This window comes from Thamnophis sirtalis, unplaced genomic scaffold (assembly GCF_051295495.1).
Source record: "Thamnophis sirtalis isolate CommonGarterSnake01/CBP01778 unplaced genomic scaffold, rThaSir2_p1.2 scaffold_6, whole genome shotgun sequence".
Taxonomy (NCBI): domain Eukaryota; kingdom Metazoa; phylum Chordata; class Lepidosauria; order Squamata; family Natricidae; genus Thamnophis; species Thamnophis sirtalis.
Window position 1 is genome coordinate 4,628,861 of NW_028261386.1, and position 16,349 is coordinate 4,645,209.

The 16,349-nt window shown below is 45.0% G+C and overlaps 1 protein-coding gene across 6 annotated transcripts in view; it reads right to left on the reverse strand.

Moving 5' to 3' along the window:
* Positions 1 to 16,349, reverse strand: part of ACACA (acetyl-CoA carboxylase alpha) — a 305,545-nt gene that overhangs the window by 180,266 nt on the left and 108,930 nt on the right. For all 6 annotated transcript variants that reach the window (XM_087717132.1, XM_087717127.1, XM_087717128.1 and 3 more), the window contains 4 exons: positions 11,940 to 12,053; positions 7,726 to 7,839; positions 4,108 to 4,197; positions 228 to 346 (listed from right to left, as the gene is read on the reverse strand). In XM_087717132.1, coding sequence (XP_087573258.1) covers positions 228 to 346; positions 4,108 to 4,197; positions 7,726 to 7,839; positions 11,940 to 12,053 — 437 coding nt within the window. The remainder of the gene's footprint in view (positions 1 to 227; positions 347 to 4,107; positions 4,198 to 7,725; positions 7,840 to 11,939; positions 12,054 to 16,349) is intronic.

Genomic DNA, 16,349 nt, shown 5'->3' on the forward strand with positions numbered 1-16,349 from the left:
CATCGACATATTATCAACCAGGAATAATGCCACATCTTAACGCACGGTTTTCAGCATGGGGTCCACAACACAACGTAACACAAGGGGATTGAAACTCTTACTTCCTAAGGCCCCCCTCCCCCGCAGGTCCAGGTGATAACCCACCCTTTTTCAACACACACACACATACACACACCTTTGCCCCTTCCTCCGAACCCCTTAGAAATACCTGCATTTTAAAGTCTAACCTGTTTGGATGTGAAGTCGGGAGCATAAACTGGAATTCCACCACACATGTGTTGTCTTTCAACTGGCGATGTTGGACGCTGTTCAGCTCGTAGGCGATGTATGCCCTCCGCACATACACCTGTTGGGGGTGGAAAAGGAAGCACGTCTGAAGGGAGGGTTTCACACGAGCGTTCAAACATCCTGTCCTTCTTGCTTGATGGAGAGTTAGACCCAGCTTAGAGCACATCAGATGTAATGTCCCCTTTGAAATGAGTTATCCGGAGTTAGCAGAGGTCTCCAAACTTGGCCACTTCTAAGACTTGTGGACTTCAACTCCCAGAACTCCCCAGCCTGCATGGAGAAGAATTGCATGGCTGGCTGAGGAATTCTGGGAGTTGAAGTCCACAAGTCTTAAAGTGGCCATGTCTGGAAACCCCTGGTATATAGGAATGACCTTGAAGGACAAGAGGGGAAGAATTGCTGCCTAAGGATCAGTCAGATGAGAGACAGCGTAGCCCACAGCTGGACAATGGACAGGATGAGAGGCACATACAGGACCATCCCTAGTGCAGAGCTGGCAGCAGATTCGGACAGTGAGGAGGTTGGGGAGGAAGATGGGCCAGTCCTGGAGTCTGGGGAAGGCTCTGATGAGGGCTCTGTGTCGGAGGCAGAGAAGGGGCCAGAGCCGTCTGTCAGTTATCAGCTGTCTTCAGAATCAGACATCAGTGAGCCAGACCAACAGCTGGAGCCTGTTCCCAGAGGAAGGGAACAGCTAGAGAACAGGGGGCGACTTGGGAGGAAGGCCACAGGTGGACAATGAAGGGCCCCTCCGATAGGGAATAAAAGAGGAGCGAAAGGGGAGTGGAGTTTGCAGGGGACAATTAGTTCCCTTAATTGGTTTGTGACTCTCCGAGGCTCCTTGTCAAGTTTTGCAGCTATCGGCCTGGCAGCTCTCCAAGCCAGATAAGGTCTGTGACTGTAAATCCTCCCTTGAAAGACTTTGCTGGATGTGAATGTGCAGAATTCACAGTCAATTAATAAAAGGGGTTTTTATTGGGACCAGGAGTTTGCTTCAGGCTCTTGGAAAGCCTCGGTCAGAACACCTAGTTTCTCAGGCTATATAGGGGACGGTGGGAGATTTGTATAAAACCTCCCAATATTGCAAGGTTCTGTTAACATAGCCTTACTATCCAGGTAGTCCACCACATGCAGCAATTCATTTAGTGACCGTTCAAAGTTAAAATGGCACCAAAAAAAGTGACTTCTGACCGTTTTTCACACATGCGGCCGTTGGCTGTATCCCCATGGTCATATGACCAGAATTGAGACTCTTGGCAAGTGTCTCATATTTAGGACAATTGCAGGGTCATATGATCACCTCTGTTGGGCTAGAAGCAGGGGTGGGATTTCAGCGAACGGGTAGTTCCGACGATCAGCTGGGAGCGAACCTGTTTGCGCCGACAATCAAGTGGGCTCACTCGCCTGCCCCTGTGCTTTACGGACCTTTATCGCCTCAGCTAAGTCGCGCGGCAGAGCGGATTGCTGCGCCTCAGCTGTTTTCCTCCTCAGCAGTAACGCGGAAGGAAAGTTTTCTCAAAACTGCGCCCGGGCACACAGCGTGCGCCAGGTGCATGCGCAAGCAAAGCGCGCAGTCATCGAACCCGTTGTTAATCCGTTAGGATCCCACCATTGACTAGACGACAAGATTCATCCCAACTCTGTTATTCTTTTATTTTCTGTTAAATTGGGTCTCCCCGCTCCTAACCCAGCCCTTTAACAGCCCCCCCCCCCGCAAAACAGGTAGTTCTCGACTTACAGCACTTCATTTAGTTACAATGGCACTGAGAAAGATTCATTCAGTGGCCGTTAAAGGTTACAGTGGCACTGAAAACAGTGTCTTGTGACCAATTTTCACACTTAATGACCGTTGCAGCAGCATCCCTGTGGTGAAGTGATCAAAATTCGGACGCTGGACAACTGACTCATATTTATGACGGTTGCAGTGTCCTAGTGGGTCCTGTGATCCCCTTTGGCGACCTTCCGACAAGGAAAGTCAACGAGGAGGCCAGATTCACTTAACAACCGGGTTGTTCAATTAGCAACCACAGCGATTCACTTAACCACTGTGGCAAGAAAGGTTGCAAAATGGAGCAAACTTTACTCCACCAATGTCTCACTTGGCGAAAGAGACATTTTGGGCTCAACTGTGGTCGTAAGTCGAGGACGACCTGTTCGGCAGTTCCCTTTACAACTGAAGGCGACGGTCAGCTATTTCAACGGCCAATATCTTTGCCCTCCGAGAGTTTTGGGTCTCCCTTTGGAGGGCCTTCCGAGTCAGCCGTACACCTTGTGCCAGCCTGGCCCCGTGGTTGTGTGTGCGGTCGGGAGAAAAGCAGACAAAGGGGAAGACTTCTTCACACCTCAGCTCCTGAGCCTAGAGGACCTGCTGTTAAAAGATGTGGTGATGACAGCCGAGAGGCGGAGTGTGACAAAAGAGGGAAAGGTGATTTGAGAATGAGCCTGAACAGTGAAATTCTAGTCACTAATTTAATGCTGAGCTGCCTTGAACTCTGTCTCCCCGTCACACGCTTCCTTCTTCCCCCTTAATTTCATTGTCTCACACCGAGAGGTCACCTCTGAGGAGATCTCAGGTTGCTTCAAGGGCAGTGAATGCCCGGATAACTCCTTTCAAAGGGGACAAAAGTACTTCCTTTACCTTTTATAAGCTTCTGGTTTTTTGTCAACCAGACATCTACAGGCCATAATATGCTGTTTTTCTAGGGATTATGGCATCTGGCTAGAAACTGGGAGACTGAGAGTTCTAGTCCCGCCTTAGGCATGAAAGCCAGCTGTCTGACTTTGGACCAATCACCAGGAGATTGAAGGTTCTACTCCCGCCTTAGGCATGGAAGCCAGCTGTCTGACTTTGGACCAATCACCAGGAGGCGGAGAGTTCTAGTCCCACCTTAGGCATGGAAGCCAGCTGTCTGACTTTTGACCAATCACCAGGAGACAGAGAATTCTAGTCCCATCTTAGGCATGGAAGCCAGCTGTATGACTTTGGACCAATCACCAGAAGACTGAAGATTCTACTCCGGCCTTAGGCATGAAAGCCAGCTGTCTGACTTTGGACCAATTACCAGGAGACGGAGAGTTCTAGTCCCGCCTTGGGCATGAAAGCCAGCTGTATGACTGTGGACCAATCACCAGGAGACTGAGAGTTCTAATCCCACCTTAGGCATGATTGCCAGCTGTATGACTGTGGACCAATCACCAGGAGACTGAGAGTTCTAGTCCCACCTTAGGCATGATTGCCATCTGTATGACTGTGGACCAATCACCAGGAGACTGAAGGTTCTACTCCGGCCTTAGGCATGAAAGCCAGCTGTCTGACTTTGGACCAATTACCAGGAGACGGAGAGTTCTAGTCCCGCCTTGGGCATGAAAGCCAGCTGTATGACTGTGGACCAATCACCAGGAGACTGAGAGTTCTAATCCCACCTTAGGCATGATTGCCAGCTGTATGACTGTGGACCAATCACCAGGAGACTGAGAGTTCTAGTCCCACCTTATGCATGATTGCCATCTGTATGACTGTGGACCAATCACCAGGAGACTGAAGGTTCTACTCCGGCCTTAGGCATGAAAGCCAGCTGTCTGACTTTGGACCAATTACCAGGAGACGGAGAGTTCTAGTCCCGCCTTGGGCATGATTGCCAGCTGTATGACTGTGGACCAATCACCAGGAGACTGAGAGTTCTAGTTCCACCTTAGGCATGATTGCCAGCTGTATGACTGTGGACCGGTCATCAGGAGACCGAAAGTTCTAGTCCCGCGTCAGGCGTACGGTGGAATCAAGAGGAAGATCCCGAACAAAAGAAAATGTTTGGTTTTACTCACCTCCAGAGCTGCCATTCGCACCACCTGGTTGCTGTGGTAGAAGAAGTTGGGGAGCACATCAAAGATGGAAGTCTCGGAAAGGATAAGTTTCTGGGGGAAGAGGAAAAACGAAGATACATTTTTCCCCCCTTTTTACCACAGAATTTCAATTTATTTTTTGTCTGCCTCAAAACCAGTGGCTGGGCCAACTGTTAACCTGAGAAGCGGCACAAGCAGATAGAAAGGTTTTTCTTAAGATCTTGTACGTTTGTTTATACCGATGGACCTCAACTCACAACCACTGGAAGTTACAAGGGCACTGACTTACAACCCGTCCTCGTACTTACAACCGTTACAGCAGGGGGTGGGAAGAAAAAAGGGGAAGGAGAGGAGGAAGGAAGGAAGTAGAGAAGGAAGGGAGAGAAGATAAGGTGGTGTCATAACAGAAGCTAGGAATGGGAAACAATCCAATCCCAACTGTACCCTATAATCTCTTAAATGGAATAACAATAGTATAAGATTGGCAAAGAAAAAGAATAACCATGTGAATGTATACCTAGAATTGTATGTAAGAGAATAAATGATAGTAAGAATACATAGCACATTATAGATAAACAATATTTGGTTATAAATAGCTAAGTATAATTAAAGATAGAATTGTACATAAAAATGGATAACGAATAAGGAGTGAATGTAAGATAGAAAGGTATAGAAGGGAAAACACTAACTGCAAAGAAACCGATACGGAACTGCTGAATGATATATGATGGAATTTCTTGTTCCTATGTTGTCTTAAGTCATGTGTTTGTTTTTGTTGATGTGTTTATGTGTGTAAAATAAAAACTTAAAAATAAATAAATGATAATAATAATAATAAAAGGTTTTTCTTAAGATCTTGTACATTTGTTTATACCGATAGACCTCAACTCACAACCACTGGAAGTCCTCGTACTTACAACCAGCAGGGGTGGGTTCCGGCAGCCACTGCTGCCGGTTCACTCGTGGGTGCGCTGCGCATGCATGCGCAGTACAATAAAAAATACAATAAAAAATGTTCCGTGCATGTGCAGAAGCCAGAAGTAAGATGGTGGTGCGTATGGCGCCGCCAGGAGAACTGGTTCAGGGGCGTGGCAGGCCTGGGTCACTGCTGGTTCCAGCGACCCAGGCTGCCAAACCACTACACGTTCAGCCGAACTGGGCCGAACTGGTAGGAACCCACCACTGCGTTACAGCAATCTCCAGGCTCACCTGATCAAACGTTGGATGCTTGGCAACTGATGTGTATTTACAAAAGCTGCAGTATCCTGGGGTTGTGTGAGTCCCTTTTGTGATCTTCCCAGCTTGGCTCTGGACAAGCAAAGTCGGGGGGGGGGGGGGGAGGGAGCCAGATTTGCTTAATGACTGCATGATTCGCTTAAGAACCGAAGGGATTCACTTAACAACCGTGAGCAAAGTGATCGTAAAATTGCACGTGGCTCACTTAACAACCGCTTTGTTTAGCAATGAAAATGCTGGTCCCAATTCTGGCCGTCAGTTGAGGACTGCCTGTAATAAGTCACTTTTTTAGTGCTGTTGTAACTTGGAACGGTCGAAGACTTGCTGTACTGTGAGGAGATAATTCTGCTTTAATTCTGCACCTGATCCATTTGGATTATATACGATGCCCACCAGGGGTGGGTTCTGGCTTCTGCTAGTGCCGGTTCGCTCAGGGGACGCACTTGACGCGCGCTACGCAGGCATGTACAGTAGTAAAATAAATGCTTCTGCGCATGCGCAAAAGCAAAAAATAAGATGGTGCCGCCAATAGAACCGGTTCAGGGGCATGGCAGGCCGAGTTATTACCTACTCAGCCGAACCGGTCTGGACCAATAGGAATCCACCTCTGATGCCCACACAGAAAGTTGGAATTATTAATGTTAATTCTGTAACTGACTTGAGCTTGATTAGCCAAAGTTCCAACCCGCAATAGTTTAACAATAACTTTATATTTGGTATATTTATTTATACAGGTAGTCCTCGATTTACAACAGCTCATTTAGTGACCATTCAAAGATACAGCAGCATTGAGAAAAGTGACTTATTACCGTATTTTTTTGGGATAATAAGATGTACCTTTTTCCCTCAAAAAAAAGAGGCTGAAAATCTGGGTGCGTCTTATACACTGAATGCAGCATTTTTGGCCTCCTGAAACCCCGCCCCCTTCACCAAAATGGCCTTGCAGAGCCTTTAGGAGGCTTCCAGAGTGCTGGGGAGGGCAAAAATGAGTGAAAAACGGGCTGTTTTTTGCTTGTTTTTGCCCTCCCCCCGGCCCGAGGACCACTCTATAAGCCTCCTAAAGGCTATGCATACCCTTTTATGACAAAAAACAGGCCCGTTTTCACGAAAAAAACACGCCGTTTTTGGGAGGCCTGCAGAGTGCAAAACTTTTTTTTTTAAACATTTGTCTCTTCAAAATCTTGGTGCGTCTTATACTCCGGTGCATCTTATACTCCAAAAAATACAATAATTAATTAACTCATCCCTTTCTGTGATCTTCTGACAATCAAAGTCAATTGGGGGGGGGGGTAGCCAGATTCATTTAACAACCAGGTTATTAACTTAACAATTGCAATGATTCGCTTAACAACTGTGGCAAGAAAAGTTGTAAACTGGGGCAAAGCTCATTTAACAAATGTCTCTCACACCGACATAAATTTTGGGCTCAATTGTGGTCGTACTTTGAGGACTACCAATTTAGAAACCACCCATCTCACTTACTCTTATAACTACAGATAGTTACGACCTTTCACTGGCCATTCAAAGTTACAATGGGACTGAAAAAAGTGACTTATGACCGGTTTTCAGACTTAGAACTGTTGCAGGATATAAATAAATAAATAAATAAATAAATAAATAAATAAATAAATAAATAATAAATAAATAAATAAACAAACAAATAAACAAATAATATAAATATAAAAATATAAATATAAAAATATAAATATAAAAATATAAATATAAAAATATAAATATAAATATAAAAAATATAAATATAAATATAAATAAATAAATAAATAAATAAATAAATATGAACAGGGATCAGTGAAGGAAAGACATACCCATCAAGGCTGCACATTGAAAATTGTAGCTGAAATTAAGAGTTAATCCGACACAGTGCAGATAATCCTCAATTTACGACCCAATTAAGCCCAAAATTTCTATTGCTATGTGATAAATTTGTTACGTGAGTTTTGCCCCATTTTACGAATTTTCCAGCCACAGTTGTTAAATGAATCACTGCTGTTGTTAGGTTAGTGACATGGTTGTTAAGTGAATCTCGTTTCCCCATGGACTTTGCTTGTCAGAAGGTCTCAAAAGGAGATCACATGACCCAGGGACACTGCGACCGTCATAACTGTGAGTAAGTTGTCCAGCATCCAAATTAAGTCACCTGACCAGGGGGATGCTGAAACGGTCGTTAAGTGTGAAAAATGGTCACAAGTCCCTTTTTTCAATGTCGTAACTTCGGATGGTGACTCAGTGAACTGTTGTAAGGTGAGAACTACCTGTATACTTTTTTACCTGTCGGGTTTCTGAAAAAAATCATCTCAAATATACTTGATTTCTACAATTCGACCCAAAGCTCCATCATCTTCCTACCTGCAGATTCTCGATGCAGAACTGGTGCCCGTACATGTCAATGGCTGAGAGGAAGATGGATTCCACCTGATTGTGACGGAGTTCATAGGAAGGCAGGTGGGAAGCGATGAGCACCTAAGCAGGAAACAAAAAGTCGCAGGTTGTTATGAACGTAGCTCAGGGACTGCCGAATTTCAAAGCTGAGATTCAGGATCAGGCCTGAAAGCCTTTATTGTCATTGTACATCATGTATACAATGAAATTGGTTTAGAATACAAGAATACAAGACAACATGAATAATATAAAGAACTAGCCGATAACCCGGCGTTGCCCAGGTATTTATTTATAGGGGGGAAATGTCCGGACCAAACGTAATTTCTAATGTTTGATTTTCCCCCTTACCAGAGGGAGCCCCCTTGTAGCCTACTGTGAAGCAACTCCACTGTGCTGTGCAGTAGAAGCCATTTTACGGCAGTACAGTAGAAGCCATTTTAAGGCACAACAGACTGTACCTCAACAGAACACCCCCCCCCGGGTGTTAGGGGTGTCTTAGCCCCACAGTAGTTTTCTCCAGAAAGTAAGTTATCTGTATACCAAGTTTGGTTGAAATTGTTCCAGGCATTCCAGAGTTATGCTGGAACACACACACGCACACACATGAAATATAAGAAGATAATAAAGCTATAGGGTGACACAAAAGACCTTGGGGAAGATACTCTGATGTCACGAGGTGTCTATTCCTGCAAAGATTAGAATTGTACAGGTAGCAGTCCAACTTCTCCAGCCAAAAGTTGAAATATTGAAGGAGCAACATCGCAAGAATATTGATGCTTTTGAAATTAAACAGCAAAAGTTGGAATAATGGGCAAAGACTGGGGAAAAAACTGGGGAAAATTACTAAAACAATAGAGCTAAAAGGAAGAAAAAAGAGTAGGAAGGAAAAAATACAGAAACTACAAAAACAAGAAAACGAAAAAGCTAAGGGAATGGATGGAAAGAAAAGAATATAAGAGGAGTTCCTGAGAGACTAAGAGAAAATATCTCTTAGTCCCGACAGGCCTGGGGCTAAAGATCTTAACCCTACCCGAATAGTATGAATGTTGTGCTTTTAACGATGTATTGTCTTATATGTAACTTAGTTTGTCCTCCCCTCCCCCTGAACTGTGAGCCGCCCTGAGTCCCCCCAGGGAAAAGGGCGGCATACAAATAAAAGTATCGTATCGTATCGTAAAATGGTTGAAAGGAGGAAAGAAGGAAAAGGATTCTATTAGTAGAATAGAATAAAATACGGTAATATTGTCAATAGTATATAGCTAACATGATGTGTGGGAAACAGATTAATATTATTAATTGTGGATAATTAATTAAGCGAAATGTTTTCTATACAAAATTAAATATGATATATGTTATTGATAGTAAAATAGAATAACAGATGGAAATGAAATGTTAAATTCAATTAACTTGGACGGGCAAATAATGATATTGTTTATAAGAAGAAATTAAAGTTAAGTTGAAAAAAATGGAAAGAAAATAAGATGGCTGAAATTTGAAATGGAAATATGATGTAAAATGAACTACGCGTAAGAGAAGATGTAAAGGGGAAAATCCAGGCAACCCTTTGTTTATAAAAGTTAAAATATGTAACAAAAAATAAAAAATAAACACTTTGTTTTGAAAGAGTATTGATGCTTTTGAACTTTAGCACTGGGAGAAGATTCTTGGGTAGCCAAGAAAGAAAATAAATGGATTTTCAAACATATAAACCCGTGAGTGCAAATAACCAGGCTCCAATTATCCTACCACGGAGACATTATACAAAGATCCAGGTGTCTGCCTCATTTCTTCAACCTCTAATTACAGGTAGCCCTCGACTTACGACCCTAAGCAAGCCCAAAATTTCTGTTGTAAATTTCTGTTGCAACTGTCATAAAGATCAATCAGTTGCCAAACATCTCAATTTTGATCACGGGACCGTGGGCATGATGGAATGGTCATAAGTCACTTTTTTCAGTGCGGTTGTAACTTCAAACGGTCACTAAATGAACTGTTGTAAATCGAGGACTACCTATATCGGGATTAAAACAAACAAACACAAAAATGCACGTTTCCCTCCTTTTCTTCCATCTTTTCTTCCCCTGAATATCCCAATTTCTAGAATGGAAACGAAAAGAACGACAGGATTTTTTTTTCTTTTTTAAAAAAAAGGAAGCTTCCACCGGGATAGAATTATTGAGAGACAATTAGATTCATCTCTTTCCCCACATCCACGCTATTTTAATTATACAGAAAAGTCACTAGCAGTGGAGAGCTCTCCAGGTATAGAGCTGGCATTTAAATTGGAATGCGAAATGGGGAACTTAAGAAAGGGGCAGGGAAAAAAACACACAAATCAAAGTTATATTAGAATCCGGAAAAAGAAAGATTTATATTTAGATTTAGATTTATTTTATTTGTATGCCGCCCTTTTCCGGGAGGGACTCAAGGCGGCGAACAACTCAAAGGGGGAAAGGGAACATAGAACACAATACACGTGGTTAAAAATAAGCAAGAATCATACAGCCACACAGGCCGAGAGGGGAGGGGAACTCATCAACCCCAGGCCTGCCGGCACAGCCAGGTTTTGACAGCTTTCCGGAAGGCCTGGAGAGAGGTGAGGGTCCGAATCTCTGCGGGGAGTTCGTTCTAAAGGGCCGGAGCTGCCACAGAGAAGGCCCTCCCCTGGGTGGTAGCCAGATGGCATTGGCTGGTGGACGGAACCCGGAGGAGGCCGACCCTGTGTGATCTAACGGGTCTTTGGGAGGTAATTGGCAGCAGGCAGTCTCTCAAGTAAAAGGAAAAATTCAACCACCCCGAGGGTGGGGGAGCCATTAACAGAGACTGCTGCTTCTTTTTATACGTTGGGGTTTTCTTGCCGAAGTCGAAGCAATATATTTTGTCTTCTGCTCCTACGATTTGTTCTACCCATGTTTTCCCGAAAATAAGACCCTGTTATTGTGACCCGCCAGCAGCCAGCAACATATTCAGACAGTGAGGAGGTTGGGGAGGAAGATGGGCCAGTCCTGGAGTCTGGCGAAGGCTCTGATGAGGGCTCTATGTCGGAGGCAGAGAGGGGGCCAGAGCCGTATGCCAGTTATCAGCTGCCTTCAGAGTCAGACATCAGAGAGGCAGAAGAACAGTTGGAGCCTGTTCCCAGTGTGCGCATGTGCAGAGTTGCCAGACGACGCTAAAGAACAGGGTCGACTTGGGAGTAAGGCCACAGGTGGACGATGAATGGCCCCTCCCAGAGGAAATAAAAGAGGAGCGAAAGGGGAGTGGAGTTTGCAGGAGACAATTAGTTCACTTAATTGGCTTGAGACTCTCCGAGACTCCTTGCCAAGTTTTGCAGCTGTCAGCTCTCCAAGCCAGATAAGTTCTGTGACGGTAAATCCTCCTTCCAAAGACTTTGCTGGATGTGAATGAGCAGAATTCACATTAAATTAATCAAAAGGGTTTTTTTGTCAGGACAAGGAGTTTGCTTCACGCTCTTGGGAAGCCTCGGTCAGAAGACTGACAAGCAAAGTCAATGAGGAAGCCAGATTCACTTAACAACCATGTTATTAAAAGCTAACCATTGTTAAGCAACTGGAATTTGTTTTTCCTTGAAGACATTTCACTTCTCATCCAAGAAGCTCCTTCAGCTCTGACTGGGGAATGGAAGCAAAATGTCTTCAAAGTAAAACAAGAAAGTACAGCTGCCTCCTGAAAAAGGGTTCCACCACAAAACCGCGTTCGACGAAACCGCATAGCTGACGTCATCACAGGGCGACAACAGCACGGAGACAGAAGCACGCTGTAAAAGCTAAACCTAAAATTAACCCCTAAACCTAAACCTAACCCCCTAAACCTAACCCTAAACCTAACCCTTAACCTAACCCTTAACCTAACCCTAAACCTAACCCTAAACCTAACCCTAACCCTTAACCTAACCCTAAACCTAACCCTAACCCTAACCCTTAACCTAACCCTAAACCTAACCCTTACCTTAACTTGAATCGGCTTGCTTTCAAAGCGCTATTTAAAGCGCCCTTCTTTCTCTGCGCTCGCTGTTGTCGCCCTGTTGATGACGTCAGCGACGCGGTTTAATCAGGCGCGCTTTAGTAGAGCGCGATTTTGTCGTGCCACGCTGAAAAAGCACCTTCCGGACAATCATGATCTGGACGACTGAGAACCTCCGTAGACCTTCACCCTTATGTTACCTGGCGGGCTCGTAAGGCTACCCTGGCGTTGGTGGTCTTGCTCAATTGGGTCAGCTCCGTCAGAATGTTGATCAGCTCATCGGTCAACGTTGGATCTCGGCCACACAACTGATCCTGCCAAGAAAACAAAGAAACTCTTGATTCACGGACAAGCATCCAAGGGAGGCCAACTTTTCAAAATATAGCCTCCATCCCAAATCAAACATTAGTATCCCGTGAGGGTGAACCTATGGCACTGGTGCCATCGCCAGATGCTCTTCTGGTTTCCAGCCAGTTGGTCTTCAAAGGCACCGGGAAAACGGCGTGAAAAACGGCCAAAAAACCAGACCGTTTTTCGAGCTGTTTTCAGACTGTTTATCAGGCAGTTTTCAGGCTGTTTTTCAGCGTGACCCGTCAAAACCGCGCTCAACTAAGCTGCGCCCGATTAAACCATGTCGCTGACATCATCAACAGGGCGACAACAGCCAGCGCGGAGAAAGAAGGGCGCTTTAAATAGCGCTTTGAAAGCAAGCCGATTCAACTTAAGGTAAGGGTTAGCTTTAGGGTTAGCTTTAGGGTTAGCTTTAGGGTTAGCTTTAGGGTTAGGGATAGGTTAAGGATTAGGGTTAGGTTTAGGGTTAGGTTAAGGGTTAGGGTTAGGGTTAGGTTTAGGTTAAGGGTTAGGGTTAGGTTTAGGGTTAGGTTTAGGATTAGGTTTAGGGGGGTTAGGTTTAGGGGTTAATTTTAGGTTTAGCGTTTACAGCGTGCTTCTGTCGCCGCGCTGTTGTCACCCTCTTGATGACGTCAGCTACGCGGTTTCGTCGAGCGCGGTTTTGTGGTGAAACCGTTTTTCAGACCATTTTCGGGCTGTTTTTGAGCCATTTTCCAGTCATTTTTTGAGCTGTTTTTAGGCCGTTTGGGGTAAATTTTCAGGCTGTTTCTTGGACCATTTTCAGGCCATTTGAGGGGCATTTTTCTGGCCGTTTTTCGGGTAGTTTTCAGCCTGTTTTTCAGGCAGTTTTCAGACTGTTCTTTGGGTCGTTTTCAGGCCATTTTTCTGGCCGTTTTCTGGCTGTTTTTCTAACCCAAAAACAGCCTGAAAATGGCCCAAACCGCCCAAAAAGCAGGGATGTGCGTGTCAGCCAGCTGGTTTTCGGGTTTCCAGTGCTCCAGCATGTGCGCGCACATGCATATGCGTTCCAGTTTGGGCACTCAGTGCCAAAAAGGCTTGCCACCACTGTTATAATCTATTGATACAAAAACCAACATAGAAAAGCCAAATTTGTGCAATAATATACTAAGCTACAGGTCTTTATAGAAAAAAGGTTCTGGTTTGTTCCTAAGGGAAAGTGGCATTTTCACGAAAGGAATTTGGCTCATATTTTGAAGCGACACTCTCTGACTTTTTATCTTTATACTGTCAGGTATTCCTCCCATGCAGCTGTTGGTTTGGAGATTTATCACTGAATACTAACAAAAATGAGGCTGAAGGTTAAAACATTGTTCCTCAACCCTGGCTATTTTAAGATATGGGGACTTCAATTCCCAGAATTCCCCAGCCAACAATTTTAGCTGGGGAATTCTAACATTTGAAGTCCAAACATCTTAAGTGGCCAAGGTTGAGAAACACTTTTCTAAAATAAAGCAAGCTAGAAAGGATGGAGAACACAAAATAAAAGGGACCTTGGAGGTCTTCTAGTCCAATCCCCTGTTTAGACAGGAAACCCTCTACCATTTCAGACAAATGGTTGTCCAATCTCTTCTTAAAACTTCCAGAGTTGGAGCATTCACAACTTTTGGAAGCCAGTGGTTCCACTGATTAATGGTTCTCATTGTCAGGAAGTTTCTCCTTAGTTCTAGGTTGCTTCACTCCTTGATTAGTTTCCACCCATTGCTTCTTCTCCTGCCCTCAGGTGCTTTGGAGAATAAAATGACCCCCTCTTCTCTGAGACAGCCCCTCAAATATTGGAAGACAGCTACCCCCAGTCCTTCTGTTCATTAGGTTAGACATACCCAGTTCCTGCAACCATTCTTCATATGTTTTAGCCTCCAGACCCCCTAATCGCCTTTGTTAGCAGGATACTGCTAAATACATGCTAAAGAGAGGATACTTCTTAGTCTACTGTCCTCACCACTGGAAAACATGCTGAGGATAAAATGGAAGGACTGGTCCAAGGTCAACATGGTTTTCCACAGATAGTCAATGACTGGTCATTTTATGACCAGTGTTACAATGGCCATGGAATGCGTGCTTTAAAGCCCATAAAGGATCCCGCAGCCATCATGCATGGTTGCGCCGCCCCCTCTGGCCATGGTCACATGACCCCCTTGTCAGGCAGGTCAGCTTAATGACTGGTTGCAGAGTTCCATTGTCATGTGACCCATAACAACCATGACATTACTTAATGACCACCACTTCTGATTAATGACTGCCATGAAAAAGGTCACGTAGATCTCTCAGGTTATGACCACCTTGACACATGACCTGTAATTACAGGCTCAATTACGGTCATAAGGTGAGAACCATCTGTATCGTAGTTCAAGTAGAGTCGCCCATCCTAGAAGTCATTATGTCTCACATCAAAACAGAATGCTGTGGGAAGCAGTTGAGCAGAAGCATGGTGCTCTATCCATGAGGATCACTAAACTAAACCTCCAGACGACAGATAGAATCTTAAACACCAAACAGAGTTTCTTCATTTTAAAGCTGTGATGGCGAACCTATGGCACATGTGCCAGTGGTGGCATGCAGAGCCCTCTCTGAGGGCACATACGCCATCACCAGCTGCTCTTTGTGGGGGCCAGAGCACTGGAAAATGGACTGAAAAACAGCCTGAAAATGGCCCCAGAAACAGGCCTGAAAACAGCCCCCAAACGGCCTGAAAAACAGCCTGAAAACGGCCCCAGAAACAAGCCTGAAAACAGCCCCCCCAAAGGCCTGAAAAACAGCCTGAAAACGGCCCCAGAAACAAGCCTGAAAACAGCCCCCCAAAAGGCCTGAAAAACAGCCTGAAAACCGGGCCCAGAAACAACTCTGAAAACGGCCCCCCAAAAAACAGCCTGAAAATGGCTCCAGAAACAACCCTGAAAACAGCCCCCCAAACGGCCTGAAAAACAGCCTGAAAAACAGCCTGAAAAACAGCCTGAAAATGGCTCCAGAAACAATCCTGAAAACAGCCCCCCAAACGGCCTGAAAAACAGCCTGAAAAACAGCCTGAAAATGGCTCCTCCAGAAACAACCCTGAAAACAGCCCCCCAAACGGCCTGAAAAACAGCCTGAAAACCGGGCCCAGAAACAACCCTGAAAACGGCCCCCAAACAGCCTGAAAAACAGCCTGAAAATGGCTCCAGAAACAACCCTGAAAATAGCCCCCCAAACGGCCTGAAAAACAGCTTGAAAAACAGCCTGAAAATGGCTCCAGAAACAACCCTGAAAATGGCCTGAAAAACAGCCTGAAAAACAGCCTGAAAATGGCTCCAGAAACAACCCTGAAAACAGCCCCCCAAACGGCCTGAAAAACAGCTTGACAAACAGCCTGAAAATGGCTCCAGAAACAACCCTGAAAACAGCCCCCCAAACGGCCTGAAAAACAGCCTGAAAACCGGGCCCAGAAACAACCCTGAAAACGGCCCCCCAAACAGCCTGAAAAACAGCCTGAAAATGGCTCCAGAAACAACCCTAAAAACAGCCCCCCAAACGGCCTGAAAAACAGCCTGAAAACCGGGCCCAGAAACAACCCTGAAAACGGCCCCCCAAACAGCCTGAAAAACAGCCTGAAAATGGCTCCAGAAACAACCCTGAAAATAGCCCCCCAAACGGCCTGAAAAACAGCTTGAAAAACAGCCTGAAAATGGCTCCAGAAACAACCCTGAAAACGGCCTGAAAAACAGCCTGAAAAACAGCCTGAAAATGGCTCCAGAAACAGCCCTGAAAACAGCTCTAAAAACAGCCAAGAATGGCTAAAAAAACTGGCATATGTGCACCGGCCAGCTGGTCTTCGGGTTTCCAGTGCTCCAGCGCTTGTACATGCACACATATGCACATGCGTTCTGGTTTGGGCATTCGGTGCTGAAAAGGTTTGCCATCACTGTCTTAAAATATTCATATATTACAGGTAGTCCTCAACTTACAACTATTCGCTAAGTGATCGTTCGAAGTTACAACGGCCCTGAAAAAAATGTCTTATGACCATTTATCACACTTGCAATAGGTGCAACATCCCTATGGTCACGTGATCAAAGTTCGGATGCTTGACAACTGGTTCCCATTCATGACCGTTGCGGTGTCCTGGTGGGGGGAGGTGTCACATGACCCTCTTTTGCCACCTTCTGATCAGCAAAGTCAAAGGGGACGCCAGATTCACTTAACAACTGCCATGATTAACAATGGTGGTAAGATGGGGCAAAACTCGCTTAACCGTGGTTTTGCTC